This window comes from Phalacrocorax carbo, chromosome 1 (assembly GCF_963921805.1).
Source record: "Phalacrocorax carbo chromosome 1, bPhaCar2.1, whole genome shotgun sequence".
NCBI classification, from domain to species: domain Eukaryota; kingdom Metazoa; phylum Chordata; class Aves; order Suliformes; family Phalacrocoracidae; genus Phalacrocorax; species Phalacrocorax carbo.
The window spans coordinates 1439541-1458790 of NC_087513.1; the positions used below are offsets into that span (position 1 = coordinate 1439541).

General features: G+C 61.1%; 1 protein-coding gene across 2 annotated transcripts in view; it reads right to left on the minus strand.

Annotated features, from left to right (window-relative positions):
* Nucleotides 1-8041, minus strand: part of TNPO3 (transportin 3) — a 51487-nt gene extending 43446 nt beyond the window's left edge. The window contains exon 1 of one of the 2 annotated variants that reach the window (XM_064441675.1): nt 7702-8041. In XM_064441675.1, the coding sequence (XP_064297745.1) occupies nt 7702-7827 (126 nt within the window). In that variant the 5' untranslated portion in view covers nt 7828-8041. The remainder of the gene's footprint in view (nt 1-7701) is intronic. The other variant, XM_064441666.1, reaches the window with a different exon arrangement.
* Nucleotides 8042-19250: the final 11209 nt, after the last annotated feature.

Here is a 19250-nt window from a genome sequence, read left to right on the forward strand (position 1 = left end):
AAGGCTGGCTTGAGCTATAAAGCTGTGAAAAGCGGGGAGGCTTCATGCTTGAAAGACAGCCACAAAGTGTTTCTCTTACACCCCGGCCTTCCAACAAAGAGCTGTCTGTTTCCATTCTTGGTACCTCCAAAGTATGACATGCCCAGGGTCATAACTCCCAGGCCAAGCCAGCTGGCAAACCCTCTCAGCTATTGAGCAGCCTCTCCCCAGGGTCTCGTACAGGCTTTTGAAGGACGGTTCTGATGGACATCACCACGCTGAGCACAAGAAAGCTTTGGGCAAAGACGGCGCATTCAAAGTCAAGTCTTCTGCTCAACAAGACTTTGAAGATGACTTAAGAGGGCCAGTGAAGGTAGGCATCTTCCAGTGGGCGGCCTGCCAGGCAGGCTTATGTGTGTTACTGACAAAACAGATGGCAGCTCGCGTGCTGAGGACGCGGTCTCACCACGAGGCCAGGGCTGGTGCTGGAGTCCGGCAAAGACGCCTGAAATTCCCCTCCTTTTCCACACTCCAAACTGAAGGAAGGAGCAGGCCTGTTCAATGCCAGGCTAAGACAGAGATACCAAAACAGCACAAAGACGAATAACGCGTTGGAGGTGCTGCGAGAATCAAGAGCTTCCAGCTCAGAAGGGAGTTACGTGGTGGGCCTTTTGGTAAAACCTTGCTGCAGAGGCAGCATTCCCTTCTGAACTTCCACCAACGTGTTTAGCGTGCATTTTTTTCCCCAAAATTATAATCTCACGCCCCTTCCTTGAAAGGATTCAGCTGCTACTGTAGGCAATCTTTACCACAGACGATTTACACCGTAGCAAGGGAGACTTTGATAAGACAGCAGAAAAACCTGAAACTCAGAATCGCAGAATAACCAAGGTTGGAAGCAGCAGACCTGAAGGTCTCTGATCAAACCCTCTGCTCAAAGCAGACACAACGTAAGTCAAGCTCGTTCAGGGTAGTTGTGAACGTCTCTGAGGATGGAGACCTCCTCAGGCCTGGTCTTTGTTCCAGGGTTTATCCATCCTGACACAGCCCAGGGGCAACCTGGTCTCCTAAAACCCAAGCCACAAACCGAACTGCCCGAGGTCCCTGTGAGCCTGTTCCTCCACCCACCGGGGCCCTTCGGAAAAGGCCTCCAGGGCATCAACCGCTCCTCCAACGTGGTGTCACCCATGAACTTGCTGAGAGCGCATCTGTCCTACCATCCCAGTAACCAACGAAGAGGTTCAGCAGTATCCAGACTACCACCGACCCCTAGGAATGCCACTCATAACCGGCCACCAGCTGGACTTCATGCCAATGACCACTACTGCTCGAGTCCAGGGACTGGGAGAGTCTCCAAGCCACCAGGTCCATCCCTCTCCAGTTTGGTTACAGGAACACAGCATTGAAAACCTTGTTACACGTCCAGGAATAGGACACCCACTGCTCTCCCCAGCCACCACGCCGGCCAGCTTATCATAGGAGGCTACTCCATTGGCCAGGAAACTTGGCTTCTCCACTGATGGTCAAGAAGACATGTCATTCTCTCTTTCACAGCCTTTTCTACCCATTGCTTTTGGCCAGATATGGGCAAATTTCTGGGCACGGAGCATTTAATGCTTCATAAACCCAAGACCAGCATCAGTAGAGGACTTGGGCTGAGCCTCACCCTCAGTGCGGAGCACCTCGATGACAGGGGAATGAGCACAGCCCCTTGTACAGAGGGTCACTAAGGTCTCCTTTCCGCGTGCCGGCGCACAGACCCTCTTCCAAAGCTCTGTCAAGATGCCATCACCCCTCAAAAATCCATCGAGGGCTCAGCAGCCCGCAGGAGGCTAGGTTGTCTTCTCCAGCTCTGGCTTCGCTGGTTACCTGAATCACGAATTTTGGGTGAGCCTAAAACCTTGTTGAGCAGGATGGTTTGGGCGATGGCCCCACCCGTCACTGCCACAGGACCAGATCTAAGCTCGAAGCCAGCGCTGCTCCGAGCAGCGGGGTGGACCGGAGACCCCCCAAAGTGGTTTTTTTTCCCCGTGATCCTGTGACTTTATTTCAGGTAGGGAAGGAGGAAATTCAGTCCGATGTTTAGAGGCGTCAGACAGCTGCAGGAGGGAGCGCGGCGGGGGGCGAAGGACTGCCACGCAGGCAGCTCTTGGGTTTGGGATGAAGCGTTGGCCGGACAACCCCACCCCACCCCACGCCAGCCTCAAAGCGACAGGCAGCGCCAAGCCGCGAGCACGAAGGAAAAGCAACACAACAACACTGAACAAATTTAGGCTGAGATGCTAAAATGAATCTGTAACACCTGCTTTTACACCTTGGAGGCACTCGGGAGGGGACAGTAAGGGCTGGCCACGTCGGATGCTGCAGCCGACCGGCACCCAAAGGCTCCCCGACCGCTTGGCTGCGGGCGACGCGGGGATTTTACATTGACTGCTCTTGTCATCGTCCTAAAAATGGAAAAGCTCCAAACAGCGTTTGTAAGCGAGCGGGAAGCCAGCGAGCGCCTGCCGGGTTCTCCTCGCAGAGACGATCCGTTTCTCACGCGTTTCGCGGGCCCCTCTCCGCCCAGGCACCGGTCACGGGGTCTGAGGGCAGCGAGACTGTATTTCCCTTAAAACGGTTTGGGAAAGGATTCCAAAATTATTTCCAGCATGTTTCAATTGGTAAAAGTTGTTTGTTCGGGTTTTTAAATTGAATTAGGAGTTACACTTCTACCCAATATTATCAATAAATTAATTTTACGGACAGATCAAAGGAAATCCATATCAGAATCAGTCAATTCCATGAACCCCATCCGGCTACGAGCCACATATAATCTCCACCTCCTAGAAAGCACCTCATGAATCAACACTAAATCACAAGCCAACCGACGCTTAACCCACACCAAAAACCCCATCGCGGCAGCTCGCAGCGGCTTATCTGTGCCGCACATTTCACGCACGCTCCACTCCAAAGACAAGTTAATGAAGAAACACTTAAGAAATCGGGATGGGAAAGCTGAGCAAAACAAGTTTAATCCCTTCACTTGATACGGCTCTTCTGCATTAAAGCAACTCCAACTAGTCTGGGATTAGCCTTTATGCAAGGCCAAACACGTAGCGTAGCTTCGCCTGTTGAACGACCCTCAAATTCTGTGGTTTAGGTGAACTTGGACCTACAGCCGACCTCCGGAGCGCTGCACGAGGCGCAGGCAAGCTCACAACCGCTCTTCAAGACACCGCGCTACGTCACGCCTCGCTCCCCTGATATAATTAGCAGTTAAAAGGCAAGAAACGATGTCGCGGGGGGAGCAGATCGACGAAGCCGAGCGACCTCACCGGCACCCCCCAGCAGCGCCCCGTCGGCGCCAGGGCGCGAGTCAGGCGCGCGCGAACTGACGTTTACGCTTTACCTTCTGGTCCCCGCGACAGCTCCAGCGCGTGACGGCCGTCCCGGCAAACAGCGGGACCGTAAGAACGACACACCGCGGCTCCAGAAACGCGAAAAACAAAACAGCAGCGACCCAACCCCGGCAGAGGCAAACGGACGGGACCAACGCGGGCTGAACCGCGCAAACAGCGCCCGGGCGCAAACCGCTCCCGCCCATCGAATCACGCGCTGTCCTGGCCGAAAACGGGTATTTAAGAAATAATCAAAGGCGGGCGTCGCTTGCATGGAGGTGGTTTGTGAACAGAAGAGAGGCCAAAGGACCTTTAGGTTATTAAATCCAAGCGACTTGACCCAGCTCGAGACAGAAGGTGGCCTTATTTACAAACCGAGCGAGCACTCGGTGAGCGCAGCCGCCGCTTTGACGCTCGGCAGGTGACACCCAAAGCCTTCAGCTCATCACTGTTGACAGCTGAAGGGGAAAAAAAAACCCAGTTATTTTCCCCATTGTCCCACCTAGAGAAGCCAGGCACCAAAACCCGCCGCCCCCTCTGCTTTCACATTTTGATGTCGACCACCAGACGCAGAATCCTCACGCGAAGCTCGTCGCCGCGGTTCTACCTTCAACAACGCTGACGCCTGGCGCGCCACGGCTCGGGAAGACGTGGTTAGAGAGAGAGGAGGAGGGGCGAAGGGTGCAGAGAGACAGCAAAGGAGTTCCGATTTCCAATCTTCCCCCTAAAAGCTCAACATCCCACGAGCCGGCTTCTACCTGGCCTGGACGCTCGCCCGCTGCTGCCTCAGCTCCTCCTCTGCAAAGGGAGGGAGGACACGGAGCTCTAAGGGTGCAGGGCGGCAGAATAACCTCCATATTATAAACTTTCTCTACATATAAATGTATGAAATAAATGAACACTTGCATCTTCAACAGCCTTCAACAGGAGGAAAAGCCATCATTTCAGGAAGGGCCTTCCAACGTGGGAGCGAGACGGCCAGCTCCTGCCGCAGCGGAGGCTGCAATTTACGCTTGCCGTCGTGAGTACCGACCAACGCAGCTACTTAAACATCCAAGTTTAGTCTCTCTGCATAAATAAAAAGCAGAAAGACCTTTACTTTCCAATGTACCCTCCAGGCGCTTGCTCCAGCCAACGTCCAGCCACCATCGACCAGCGAACTTCTCGCCCCAAGCCCCCCTCACCGCGCTCCACAATCGAGTTTCCTGCTTTTAAACCCGACTTTGCCCCAGGCAGCGCTAATCCCGCGGCGCCACGGCCACACCAGCGACGGGCACGGAGCGAGCGCTGCTTGCTAAGCACAAATTCCCCCGCTCTCATCTCACAAAGAAGCTGCCAGAGCTTCTGTTACCTTCTTCTTTATGAAAATATTTGTGTTGGAGACCCCAGACGTCAGCTACCTGCAGCTTTACGCCCTCAATCACACACAATACTCTTATCCCGAGCTCTCATTTAGGCACGGGGATCAGACAACCTCGTCGCTGCAGAGGGAATTTGCCAAGAAACAGCGTAATATTATCCCCGGCACCAGTTTTACCGCGCTCGTACCCCAAGGCGGCTGCGGGCTCCCTCTTACCACGGGGTTAAGATCACGCACGCCCAACGCCGCGGGGTGACGAGCGCAGCATCGCCTCGCTCCGGGCCGCCTCGTTAACCGCAGAGCTCGCGACATCACCTCTCCGAAGCAGTCGTTATCTCCCCTCAATGAGAAATGGGGGAGCTGGACAGGCCCCAGGCCTTGGGCAAGTCAAGCGTGTTATCTCTGAGGATGTTAATGCTATCAAAAGCGCTCACCTTCCCCCGGCTTGCGCCTGGAAGCTGAAATAAACGCCGTAAAGGGTAGTTTAAACAAGCTGAATGAAATCAAGCTGTGCCCCAGAGCACCCAAAGGTCTGGGAAATAACTGGAATGAATCCTTAGACCCGGCAAATAAATCTCTGGAAGGATCAGGCCAAACAAAACAAAAAGCAGGAAGCAGAAACGCCGTTCCCCTGGCGTCGAGCCAGCTCGCCGCTCGCGTATGAAGCGCCCTTGCGCGCACCACAGAGTCAGCGCGGAGCTGGAGCGGGATTTCTGAAGGCGTTTCTCTTGAGAAGGGATAGCAGAGCTATTCCTCTCTGAAAAGCGACGGGATCCCCTTTGTTTTCTGGCACGAGAGCCGAGGTGCCCCACGCGCGCTTATCCGCGTGGCAGGACAAAAGGAGCCGCGCAGAGAAACCGCCTGCTCGGCCTCAGGAGGCGGTTTGTGCCACAGCCGGAGCCAGCCGAGGGGAGCAGCGCGGGGAGACGCCTCGTAGGAACGCAGCGGCTAAAACCACGTACGGGCGCCTGCGGTTTACGTTAAGACCAACCTGGACGACACAGGTAAGAGCCTAAAGAAACCAGAGCGGAGCAAAACAAACCCCAAGGCTTTCCACAGGCAGAGAGATCCCATCCTTATGGGTGGTCGGGGTGTTAAAGAATAAAAATAAGTCCCAAATAACTCCTGAAGCAGGCTCTCCTGGCCTCCAACGCAGAGGAACCACCGTCAGCCTCCCGTCCCGGCACGCAGTACGGCTGAAATCCACCTGCTTCACCCCACTGCGTCCCTCACCCACCCCCAATACTCCGCTCTGCCCCAGGGGCTGACCAGGAATTCCTCTAAGCGCATCGCACAAAGGGTTTTCTACCCCACGCACGGACGCACGTTAACTGCGGCGGCGTTAGCTGCCCTCGTGCTCTGACGCGGCACAGAAGGTGGAGCCCTCGGCCGCTCCTGGCCCCCTCCGGCAGGGACTCGGCAGCCAGGAGGCCTCACCCAGCAAACACCGAGCGGCCGCAGATTTGGGTTGTTTCCGGAACAGGAATCACCTCTGCAATAATAACCCCCCTCTTTCAACTCGAACGAGACCTTCGTGTGGGCATAACCACGGCCGGCGGCGCTCAGACCCACTGGAGAACCACCGTGGGCTCGGGGCCGTTGCTGGTCGGCGTCGAGCCCCTTCGCAGAACCCAAATTCTCCCCAAGCGCTTTCTGAATGGCAAAACCCCCTTCTGGGGGGGCAAACGAGGAAGGTGGCCGCCGAAAACACAGCAAACGAGGAAGGTGGCCGCCAAAAATACGTACACGTGCCAGACTGATGGGTTTTTTTGACTTAAGAGAACAGCTGTGGAAACAGACGCCGCTGCAAACTCTGCTGGTAGGCGGAGATGTAACTCTGCGGGGTGTGCTCATGTAAATTAACAAAGAAAAAAAGGGGGAAAAGCATGAGTTTGTGGTAATAAATGGTCTAAAGATTTACTGGCTGGCGGGAAGCTGATGGAGCTGAGCGGAGCTCTGCGAAACCTGCTCAGGAGGGCGCCGAGGGAGCGAGGAAGGGAACTCTTTGCTCCGCACCATGGGATTCAGGCTTTGGGATACACAGGCCGGCGAGGCAGGCGGGAGACTCGCTCCTCCAGAAGTCCCAGCACGCCAGAGAGAACTCATCAGGCTTCTCCCGGGAAGGCCTCGGCAGCCACCGGAGGTTTCGAGGGAAGCGCGGAGGAGGAAAACTGCGTACTGCAGTGCCACAAAGGGCACCGGAGCCGCGCCAGGAGCGACGGACCGGTGCGAGAGAGGACGAGGAGAAATACCAGGCTTTGGGGAGGAGGGAAAACAGAGTCACCCCCAGCTTTACAACCGAGAGGGAACAGATCTGTCCCCACCAAGACAACGTGAGGCCAGGAAACAGGAATTGGGTCCCAAATGTGACCTTACGGGTAAAGTCTGGGGTGAAGGAGCTCGCCATGCGTCGCTTAGAGCCTTCGGAAGGGAGGGACGGGGCTCCGGCTCCATCCCCGATCCCCTCCGACGCCTCCGGCCTCTCCCGCCAACCCCGGGCCAGGAGGGCGACGCCTCCGTCCCGGCCCCGGGGCGGGATGCCCGCCGGCTCCCTCGCCTCGGGCGACGGGGAGAAGCTCGGGACGAGCCCCACCTTTTCCCCCGACACCTCCCGGAGCCGTTTCCTCCTTCCCTGCCGCCGCCGGGGCCGTGCCCAACGTGTCGCCCCGTCTTTCCTGCTATTGGAAAGAAAAGCGGCGGAGGGAACGGACACGGACCGGGCCTGGGGCTCCCCGAAGGCGCTCTGGGGGCGGCGTTACCCCAAAAACCCCCGAATTCGCTCCGGTTGGCGCCCCGGGGAGCGGCCTGCGGCGAAGCCGGGCCTCCCCAAGGGATACCAGGCACGGAGGAGGTGCTCCCGGGGATTGTGAGGGATCAGCCGGACCGGGGGAGGTCACCCCGACCTCGGGGGGCCCGGGAGGGGCCGCCACCCCGCACCTCCCCCCACCCCATCCCGCCCCCCCACACACACCCGGGCCTCACCGATCGCTGGAGCTCGCCCAGCCAACAGCTCGCCCGTTCCTTCCCGCTGGGGTTGGGGTCGTGATACAGGGCCTGCACGGCCTGGTAAACCACCTGGAGGCTGGGTTTGCCCCCGCCGCCCTCCATGGCCGCCCCTCAGCGCCGCCCGCCCGCCGCCATCTCCGCCCTCCGGTACCGGGACGGCCGTGCAGCGGCGCACCGCCTTCCCCGCGGAAACACGGCCCCGGCGGCGCGATCGTTCCGCCTCCTTCCACTCCGCTTCCTGACGTTTCCCGCTTTGCCTTTCCGTCCCGCTTCCTTCCCTTCCCTCCCGCAAAGGCGCGGTGCGGCCCGGCCCGGCGCGCCGCCGCCGCTCCCGCCTGCCCGCCCGCCGCCCGGCCGCGCCGGCAGCCCCGCCCGGAACGGCCCCGCCGCGCTTCCGGTGGTGCGGCCGCCAAAGCGCTCCGGGCGCGCCCGGCCCCACGCGGGAGGGACGCGCCCGCCGCGGCGGGAACGAGCCCGCGGGGGGCGGGGGTCCCACGCGAACGCACACACCGCACCGGCCCGGGGGTCTCATCGCCACGCCCGAGCCCGTTACCGTGTCCCGTGGTGTCCCATCGCGTCCCAGTCCCACCAGCGCATCCCACCGGGGTCCCATCAGCCCCCCCAGTCCCACCAGCCCATCACACTGGGGTCCCATCGCCCCCCCAGTCCCACCAGCGCATCCCACTGAGGTCCCATCCAGCCCCCCCAGTCCCACCAGCCCATCCCACCGGGGTCCCATCAGCCCCCCCAGTCCCACCAGCGCATCCCACTGGGGTCCCATCCAGCCCCCCCAGTCCCACCAGCCCATCCCACCGGGGTCCCATCACCCCCCCCAGTCCCACCAGCCCATCCCACCGGGGTCCCATCACCCTCCCCAGTCCCACCAGTGCATCCCACCGGGGTCCCATCACCCTCCCCAGTCCCACCAGTGCATCCCACCGGGGTCCCATCACCCTCCCCAGTCCCACCAGCACATCCCACTGGGTCCCATCACCCCCCCCAGTCCCACCAGCCCATCACACTGGGGTCCCATCGCCCCCCCAGTCCCACCAGCCCATCACACTGGGGTCCCATCACGCCCCCCCCAGTCCCACCAGCCCATCCCACTGGCGTCCCATCGCCCCCCCATTCCCGCTAGCGCATCCCACTGGGTCCCATCACCCCCCCCAGTCCCACCAGCCCCTCCCACCGGGGTCCCACCAGCCCCCCCGGTCCCACCAGCCCATCCCACTGAGGTCCCATCAGCCCCCCCGGTCCCAACAGCCCATCCCACTGGGGTCCCATCGCCCCCCCACTCCCACCAGCCCATCCCACTGGCGTCCCATCACCCCCCCAGTCCCACCAGCCCCTCCCATTGGAGTCCCATCACGCCCCCCCTCCCCTGGGATAACGCAGCACCATCCGTATGACCCCCCCTGGGTCCCACGAGCCCCCAGCCCCATGGGGCTGCCCTGATCCCCCTTTCCTGTGGCCTCAGCCCCGTGGAGGCTTCTCTTTTTCAGGAAAGGGGCTGACCCACAGGATTTACCCGCCCCAGAGCCCTCGTCCCTCTGAAAACTGGGGGGAGATAACGAGACTTGGGGGCTGGGTGACCCCAGGGAAGAAGACGGGAGCGTGGCAGGATGCTCGGGGGGCGCTGGGCGCTTCTGGCGACAGCGTGATCTCTCCCACCCGTGTACAGAGCTCTGGCGCCTTCTGCGGTTGGAAAACCGGGATCTTCCACCGGATGGGGTCACTTTGGGTTAATCCGGACCTTTTTTTGACCCCTCTTTGAATACCCGGAGCCGGGAGAATCGGCAAACCTGCCTATCGGGGGGGAGAAGAGCCACTGGGAAGGGCTTTGGCTCCGGCTTATCCCCCCGCCCGCGGGGATGACGCTCCCGCTCGAGGGATGGGGAGCCATCAGAAGCCCCGAATTGGGGGTGACGCTCGTTTTCCTGCCTCCCTCGTGTCCCCCCGGCACGCACCTCCACGGGGGGACCGGGACCGGCTATTTCTGCAGCGAGACCGCCCGGCCGAGCACCGAAATCGCCGGCCCTGCTGACTTTGCTGTCTGGTACAAAGCAGCCGGCACGCGGGGTCCGATGCTCCGGCTCCTCTGCTGCCGCTGTTGGCGCTTCTGGCTGGGCGCGGTGATGGGAAAGGCTCCAATCCAGGCCCCGATATCCCACCGGGGTCCCGCCGTCAGCCAGACCCCCCTTTCCCAGGGCTGAGCTGCCTCCAGTCCCACGGTCCCGCTCCAAACACAGATGCGGGGCTGATCCAGACCCAAATTTGGTACAAATTTGCTACAAATACCAATACCAGTAGCAGACCGGAGCCGTCTGTGTTAAAACCAAGTGACTTGGCACAAAAAGACCCCGAGAGAGAGGAGTGGGACCCAAATCGGAGCCATTTATGGGGTCTCCTGGAGGAATAGGGTGTAGGACAGGCCGCTCAGACCAGCTCCCCGCACCCAGAAGCTACAGGATCAGTGAGATATATTATATATTATAGATATATTAGTCATGACCATACTAAAATCCCAGATCGTAAGTCATTCATTGGGCACGTGGGTGGCAAACCCTCGGATTTAAACCCCCGTGGTGTCTACGGATAAAAGGCCAACCGAGGGCTCCACCGCCTTTGTCGCAGGCTGTGCCCAACAGAGACTCGCGGAGGATGACGTCACGTTGGCCCCGGAGCCGCGCTGGCCGTAGCTGCTCTCATTCGGGATGGAGAACGATGCAAACTCCTTCCCTGTGCAACTCCCCTGCCCGTAAACGCAGCAAATCCCACCGGAACTGGCGGGGGTGATGGTTTGTCAACATCTGGGTGGCGTTTGAATGGGAGGGGGTTCCTCCAATAAGGTCTGCAGAAGGTGTAAGCGCACCCCAGCCCATCCGGAAGGGAAGGGGGTCTCCAGCCCTGAAGGTGAATGAGGGGGACCCAGCCAAACAGTTTGATTTTCAGGCATGACATGGCAGGCAGTGAATCCCCTCCCACACCTCACAGCAGACCCCCGAACTGAGGTCACCCTTCAATGAGAAGCAGCTCCTCCAAGTCCTGGGAACTTCAGGAGTTTGTAGGGATCCCGGCAAGGCCAAATCGCAGGGTTTGTCATCGCCCCCCTGCAGAAGCGCAGCTTCCGAGGGCAGGGATGGACGGTTACGCGCGACGAGGCTCCTCATTTAATGATACACAACGCTTTAGAACCTCAGGCCGTGGCCCAACGATACACGGAGACCCCTCCAGCCTCGGCAAGGCCTCGCAGAAGGAGGATGTCAATGGGGATTGTGGCAACGAGCTCCTGATAAAGCCCCATGAGTTTCCATACGGTTTGGGTCAGCCTTGAGGCGGGAAGGTTCCCCATCGTGGTAGTCACCATGGGATAAACGTCTACTGGCTCCTTCCCTGTTGGGTACTGGGCCCATCACTGGAGATGCACCCTTAAAATATGGACCCTGTTCCCCATCCTTGAAAGATGGGGAGACTCTGCTCCTGCTCCCCGGGGAATCCCACGGCCCGGCACAACCCAGAAGATGCTGATGCTCATGGCACGCCGCAACCGGGTCGATGGGACACCTGGGACGTGAAGGCTTAGACTGATGATGCAGGTCTAGGACGCAGGGGGATCCAGGCGGAACCACCACGCAGACCCTTTGTCCAAAGGACCTCGAAAGCATCGATGTCGCTCTCCCACGCAACGCACTCACCCTCCCCAGCTCCGGCAGCGTGGTGGCGGGCTGGCTACGTGCCTGCCTAGGACAGTCTGAGGGATGGCAGATACTTGTGGTCCTCATGGCAAGTAGACTCCCAATAAATGGAAGCGTATCTTAACCAGGCTGGAGATTGGCAGTGGTTTAGGTACAGCCTACCCACGCCCTCAAGCTCATGTGAAATGCGCCGTTTTGGGATTAGGGCCGCGGTTTGCACACCGTCAGACAGCGGATGGCATTTCAAAAGCAAAGACATACAGAGATGGGCCGAAGCCCAAGGAATCTGGGGGACCTTCCACATCCCTCGTCAGCGCCAGCCCAGTGCTATTCCTGCACGGACTTCTTAAAACTGAACCATGACTTGGCACGTGGCCCAGCGAGTCCCAAACCTCAACCAGTCCCTGCCTGCATCATGGGTGGCGACGTCACCTTGGCAGCGTGGTCGCCGCTTTAGGCAACCGGTAGACCATGACTGGTCTTTGTCGCCCAATCTGGAAAGCTTTTGATAGCAACTGTGGTGTAACTTCACCTTTGGGTGTAAATGATGATCACCAGTTGCCCGTTGGACGAACTGTCCAGGTTAATCATTGGCAATAAGACCCTTCTCCTTCCAAACACCTCTTTGAAGCTCCACGTGGAAGGGGGTCAACCACCAGGGAAACGGACATCTCGTTCGCGAGCGGTGGAGAGCCAAACCCTCTTACTCAGGTTGTCCTCCCTGGATCCTCGGCCCAACCTCATTCGCCATCCCGATCGCTCATTCGGCGGTTAGCCTGGAGTCAAAACCAGCGTGTGGGAAACCAGGAGTACCAGATTAAGAAGGGTTTTGGGGGAAAACTCCTTTAATTTCCTTTCCCCCTCATAATTGTCATCGTATAACGATTAGGTCGCATGTAGCAAGGACAATAATGCTTGTTCCCTTCTCCCAGGGGTGGGACCGCAATCGCATCATTCAATTTACAAATGTGATTTCTCCGGTGGGTAACAAATCGAGTTGTTGGGTTCCTTCACCACTGTTAGATGCTGAATTTGGGTGATCAGCAGAACCTGCCCCCAAAACATCCTGATACCAACCTCATTTGGGATAATTTCTCCCCCACACCCCAAATTATCAGCCGCAGCCTTCCGAAGCATCACGACGCCCCAAGGCACGGATTCAGCCTGGGCGGGGAAGAGGAGCCGCGGTAATTACGCCCCGCATTGCAATCACGCCCAGCGTACAGGGGACAAGTGATCAGCAGCTCCTAATGATCCGCACCTGGGCACCTCATGGGCTTCTAATAATTAATCGCCAATTACAAATGATGATGTTTTTGATAATGTGGAATTCTGGCATCTGACATGGGGTGTTAATAATATGAATTGTCAACGACACAATAATTTAATTGGTCCTAATTTTCACCTGTTTACAGAGTAATGGTTGGCTGAACACTGATGGCGACTGGGACACACGTGGCCCAGTAGACATCTGGCTGTACAAATCACCGCCCCTTCCAGTCAACCCAGCTAAACCCTTAATGAAATTCAATTTCTCTTCCAACCCACGGTACTCACTTGGCCAACACCGTGATGACTCCAGGCAAAGCTGGTGACGCGCCATCTTCAACACCTGGGTGGTGCTGGCGCGGTGGCACCGACACCTACAAGATCCCACCCTGGCGGAAGGCAGGTGCCTGCGCCATGGCACGTCTTGGTCCCTCTGTGTTTCCAGCTGAAAGTTCAACGCTTGACTTCCAACACAACCGTCACCCTGTGTGTGATAAGCGCGTAGACTCTCTTCTAGCCTGGAGACGTTTGCGTGCTCATCAATACCACCAACAGAAAACCGTTGGTTTTCCACTGACGACAACACAAATCAAACACGATGTAAATGCCATTCACAGCACGTCCGTAGCCATCACCAGGAGCCACCCCTGCCCAGGGCTGCTGCTGACACCAGTTGACACATGGCCATGGTCGTGGCCACCAGACCTGGGAGCACAGGCACGGTGTGGTCTAGTGACATTAGGCCTCCTTCTAGCTGTTGGGTTTTGGGTCAGCTCTTGTATCAAATCGCTGCCTGTACCGCTGGTGTGGTGAGGGGTGCGGTTCCCTCGTGCCTTAGTTGATGGACCCTCTCAGGGGTCACCACAGCGGCACTGGGGCTCAGGGGGAGAGGTGGTCTGCACCACACACATGAGGAGGCCAGGGAGACAACCCAGGGGCGCTGCGGTCTCACCACTGGGGCTGCCAGGGACACTGTGGTCTCACTGCTGGTGACCCCCAGGGCCAAGGGGAACCTCATGACATTCAACAAGAGCAAGTGCCAGGTCCTGCCCCTGGGGAGGAACAACCCCCCACACCAGCACAGGCTGGGGGGGACCTGCTGGAGAGCGGCTCTGCTGAGAGGGTCCTGGGGGTGCTGGGGGGCAGCGAGGTGACCCTGAGCCAGCACCGGGCCCTTGGGGCCAAGGGGGCCAGCGGTGTCCTGGGGTGCATGGAAAGGAGTGTGGGCAGCAGGGCGAGGGAGGTTCTCCTCCCCCTCTGCTCTGCCCCAGTGAGGCCACTCCTGCAGGGCTGCGGCCAGTTCTGGGCCCCCAAGTTCAAGAAGGGCAGGGAACTGCTGGAGCAAGCTCAGCGCAGAGCTGCCAAGGGGATCAGGGGCTGGAGCATCTCCCTTGTGAGGAAAGGCTGAGAGACCTGGGCTTGTTCAGCCTGGAGAAGAGAAGGCTGAGGGGGGATCTCATCAGTGCCTATAAATATCTGAAGGGTGGGTGTCAGGGGGATGGGGCCGGGCTCTTTTCAGCGGTGCCCAACGCCAGGCCAAGGGGCCACGGGCACAAGCTGGAACACGGGAAGCTCCCCCTGAACATGAGGACAAACCCCTTCCCTGTGCGGGTGCCAGAGCAGGGGCACAGGCTGCCCAGAGAGGCTGTGGGGTCCCTTCCCTGGAGACATTCACCCCCCGCCTGGACGCGGCCCTGTGCCCCTGCTCTGGGGGTGCCTGCTCCAGCAGGGGTGGGACGGGGTGAGCTCCAGGGGTCCCTGCCAGCCCCCACCAGTCTGGGATTCTGTGACACTAGTATCGCCCCTGGTCACCCCAGGGACACTGTGGATCCAGCCTTGTCCTCCCTCCTGCTGTTCCCGGTGAGCCTCCGCTCATCTTGCCCCAGGGGATGTGTCCTCGGGGGGTGACACCATCCACTTTGGGGGTCCCCACAGTCCCAGATGTCTCCATCACCTCCTCTGACACCTGGCCCAGCCCCTTTCCCCATCTGGGTGGTGCCCAGAAGCCCTTGTCTGCACCCCCAGCGCTTTGGGGGTCCCCCACCTGTGCATGGGATGGGGATGGGGAGGGGATGGGGATGGGGATGGGGATGGGGATGGGGTGGGATGGGGTGGGATGGGGATGGGATGGGTGGGGTGGGATGGGATGGGATGGGTGGGGTGGGATGGGATGGGGTGGGGATGGGGATGGGGTGGGGACCAGGATGGGGATGGGGTGGGGACCAGGATGAGGATGGGGAGGGGGATAGTGATTGGGATGGGGATGGGATGGGGATGGGATAAGGATGGGGATGAGGATGAGGAGGGGGGACGAGGATGAGGAGGGGGACGAGGATGGGGCTGGGAGCAGCTCCGTGTGGGGACATGGGGGCGTTGCTCCTTGCCCCATGGAGCACAGCTGGGCTGGGGTGCCTATGGGTGGCACGTGGGGGTCCTTGGCCCCAGCTCACCATTGGATTCGGCGTGGGGTCCAGCCCAGGAGGCTGGAGCTGTGGGCTGAGGAGGAGGAGAAGGAGGAGGAGCGGTGGCCTTGGGTGACGTGAAGAGCCTCAGCACCTGAGGGCACCCGCTGCCCCACGGCAGAGCTTCGTGTGACTCCAGTGCAGGACGCAGCCCTGGCGGGGCTCTGGGGGTCCTGCGGCCTGGGGGTCCAGGGCTTGGCCCATGGTCTGGGGCAGGGGTGCAGGCAAAGGGGGGGGCAAGGACCTGGGGGGGGCAGGGTGGATGCTGGAGGGGTGCAGGGGGGGTGCGCGGTGGCTTTGTGCAGGGGGCTCTGCCCAGGCCCCAAGGGACGGCCAAGGGGTGGGTCACAGTACCCCCACCCACGGGGGACACCCACAGCCTGTTGGGGTCCCGGGTGGGGATGGGGTGTGGGGTCCTGGGTGTGGGGTCCAAAGGTTTGGGGTCCCTGTGTGGGTTCCCGGGGTCCCCGCCCACGCCCAACCATTCCCCCCCACCACCCCCCCGCCCGCTGCGCGGCGCTGCGAGAGCCTGGGAGGGGATGTCCGCGCCCACGCCCCTCCCATCCACCCCGCCCACGGACACGCCCTTCCTTTCACCCCGCCCCATTGACACGCCCCGTCAAAAGGCCTCGCCCCCTCGCTCTGGTCTGTCCCCATCCCGTGGGTGTCTGTCCCCGGCCCCGGCCCCCCCACCCCCCCCGCGAGGGTGGACGCACAAACCCCTCGCTTTAGCACTGCAGAAGCGCCCGCCCGCCTGCACACGCGTGTGCACACCCACGCACACCCACGCACACGCGTGTGCCCCACCAGCTCCCTGGGGACCCTGTCACAGGCAGGTGTCCCCACGGGGCCAGGGACCGGGCCGGGCTCAGGACCCCACGCAGCATCTCCAGTCCCTGGGGCTCCCCGGGGTCCCACAGCTGCTGCCCCTCCACTTCTTCCTCCTCCCCCTCCTCCTCCTCCCACAGCCGCCCAGGATGGAGAACCCCAAATCTGCCACCACCGTGGCTCAGAGCAGGGCCATCGGCATTCCCTGACACCCCCTGCTTCCCCACACCCTCCTGTCCCCATCCCCGACTCCATCCCCATCTCCATCCCATCCTACCCCCATTCCATCCCCTCCCCATCCCACCCCCATTCCATCCCCATCCCCTCCCCATCCCATCCCACCCCCATTCCATCCCCATCCCCTCCCCATCCCATCCCACCCCCATTCCATCCCCATCCCATCCCCATCCCATCCCACCCCCATTCCATCCCCATCCCATCCCCATCCCATCCCACCCCCATTCCATCCCCATCCCATCCCCATCCCATCCCACCCCCATTCCATCCCCATCCCATCCCCATCCCATCCCACCCCCATTTCATCCCCATCCCACCCCATCCCATCCCTGGGGGACCCTGGGGTGCAGCAGGGTGAAGGCCCCGGGTCAATGCCCTTTCTGGGGGGCTGCCAGGGTTGGGGTCCCCCCGGCAGGGCCACAGCATGGGCGGGGGATGGGGGTGGGGAAGCGGCAGTGCGGGGCGTGGGACGCGGCCACGGGGAGGGAATGGGCCCCACCCCAGGATCCCTAGGCCTGGGGGTGGCATGGTCCCCTGTGTGGGGAGGGGTGGTTGGGGGCCACCTCAACCATGGGGACACATGCATGGGGTGACATCCATGGGGACACGTCCATGGGGCCTCGTCCATGGGGCCTCATCCATGGGGACACATCCATGGGGACACGTCCATGGGCACATGTCCATGGGGACATGTCCATAGGGACTCATCCATGGGGACACATCGTGGGACTCATCCATGGGGACACGTCCATGGGGGCTCATCCATGGGGACACGTCCATGGGGACACGTCCATAGGGACTCATCCATGGGGACACGTCCATGGGGACACATCGTGGGACTCATCCATGGGACACGTCCATGGGGACACATCCATGGGGACACATCCATGGGACACGTCCACAGGAACTCATCCATGGGGACACGTCCACAGGGACCTGCCCGCTGCCATCACAGAGCCACTTTCTGCCACCGTCACGGGGTCCGGGGAGGGTGGCACTGCTGGGAGGGAGACAACCGCCACCGTCACCAGGAGGGCGAGTGGGGCAGTGGTGGCATGTACCGGGCTCCCCGTCAGGGCCCCCCGACCCCTCGGTGCGGGTGGCTGTGGGGAGCTCCTTACCGGGGTGGGGGTGAGTGGGCGCTGTGACACCCCCACGGCCGTGGGCAGGGGACAGGGACACTGGTGGCTTTCACTCCCCTTTCCTGCCCGGCTGCTACGGGGCAGCTCCGGGAACACGCTCTGTGTCCGGGCGGAGGCGGGGGGACACGCATGGATCTGGTGGTTGGGGCATAGGTCTGGTGGGGGCACAGATGGGTCTGGTGGGCGGATGTGTGGGTCTGATGGGAGCAGGACGAGATCTGGTGGGGGGATGTATACGAATGATGGGTCAGCACATAGATCTGGTGGGTGGACGCGTAGATCTGGTGGGTGGATGCATGGACCTACAGCAGGTGTGTCGATCTGAAGGGTGGATGTATAGATCTAATGGGTGGGCACGTAGATCTGCTGGGACACTCTTAGATCTGTTGGGTGGACATGCAGATCTGTGATGTTGGAGCATCCAGCCCCACCAAGACCTCGTGGGTTGCCCAGGGAGGTTCTCCGGAGACCCACTGGCACCAACCGCCATGTTTCGGAACCCCGGGGGGCTTGTTCCAGCAGCACCCAACACATGCATCTCCCTGGGTGGTGGGACCCACAACCGGGGCTGGGTGGTGGCTCTGTGGTGACACAGGCTGGTGCCATCGCTGCGGTGCCACAGGCTGGTGCCATCATTGCAGTGACACGGGCTGGTGCCATCATTGTGGTGATGTGGGCTGGTGCCATCGCTGCGGTGCCGCAGGTTGGTGCCATCGCTGCGGTGCCACGGGCTGGTGCCATCGCTGCGGTGACACGGGGTGGTGCCATCACTGCGGTGACACGGGCTGGTGCCATCATTGTGGTGATGTGGGCTGGTGCCATCGCTGCGGTGACGCGGGCTGGTGCCATCATTGTGGTGATGTGGGCTGGTGCCATCGCTGCGGTGCCGCGGGCTGGTGCCATCGCTGCAGTGACACGGGCTGGTGCCATCGCTGCGGTGCCGCGGGGTGGTGCCATCGCTGCGGTGCCGCGGGGTGGTGCCATCGCTGTGGTGACACGGGCTGGTGCCATCGCTGCGGTGCCGCGGGGTGGTGCCATCGCTGTGGTGACACGGGCTGGTGCCATCGCTGCGGTGACGCGGGCTGGTGCCATCATTGTGGTGATGTGGGCTGGTGCCATCGCTGCGGTGCCGCGGGCTGGTGCCATCATTGTGGTGATGTGGGCTGGTGCCATCGCTGCGGTGCCGCGGGCTGGTGCCATCGCTGCAGTGACACGGGCTGGTGCCATCGCTGCGGTGCTGCGGGGTGGTGCCATCGCTGCGGTGCCGCGGGCTGGTGCCATCGCTGCGGTGCCGCGGGCTGGTGCCATCATTGTGGTGATGTGGGCTGGTGCCATCGCTGCAGTGACACGGGCTGGTGCCATCGCTGCGGTGCCGCGGGCTGGTGCCATCGCTGCGGTGCCACGGGCTGGTGCCATCGCTGCGGTGACACGGGCTGGTGCCATCGCTGCGGTGCCGCGGGCTGGTGCCATCGCTGCGGTGCCGCGGGCTGGTGCCATCGCTGCGGTGACACGGGCTGGTGCCATCATTGTGGTGATGTGGGCTGGTGCCATCGCTGCGGTGCCGCGGGCTGGTGCCATCGCTGCGGTGCCGCGGGCTGGTGCCATCACTGCAGTGCCGCGGGCTGGTGCCATCGCTGCGGTGCCGCGGGCTGGTGCCATCGCTGCGGTGCCGCGGGCTGGTGCCATCACTGCGGTGACACGGGCTGGTGCCATCATTGTGGTGATGTGGGCTGGTGCCATCACTGCGGTGACACGGGCTGGTGCCATCATTGTGGTGATGTGGGCTGGTGCCATCGCTGCGGTGCCGCGGGCTGGTGCCATCATTGTGGTGATGTGGGCTGGTGCCATCGCTGCGGTGCCGCGGGCTGGTGCCATCGCTGCGGTGCCACGGG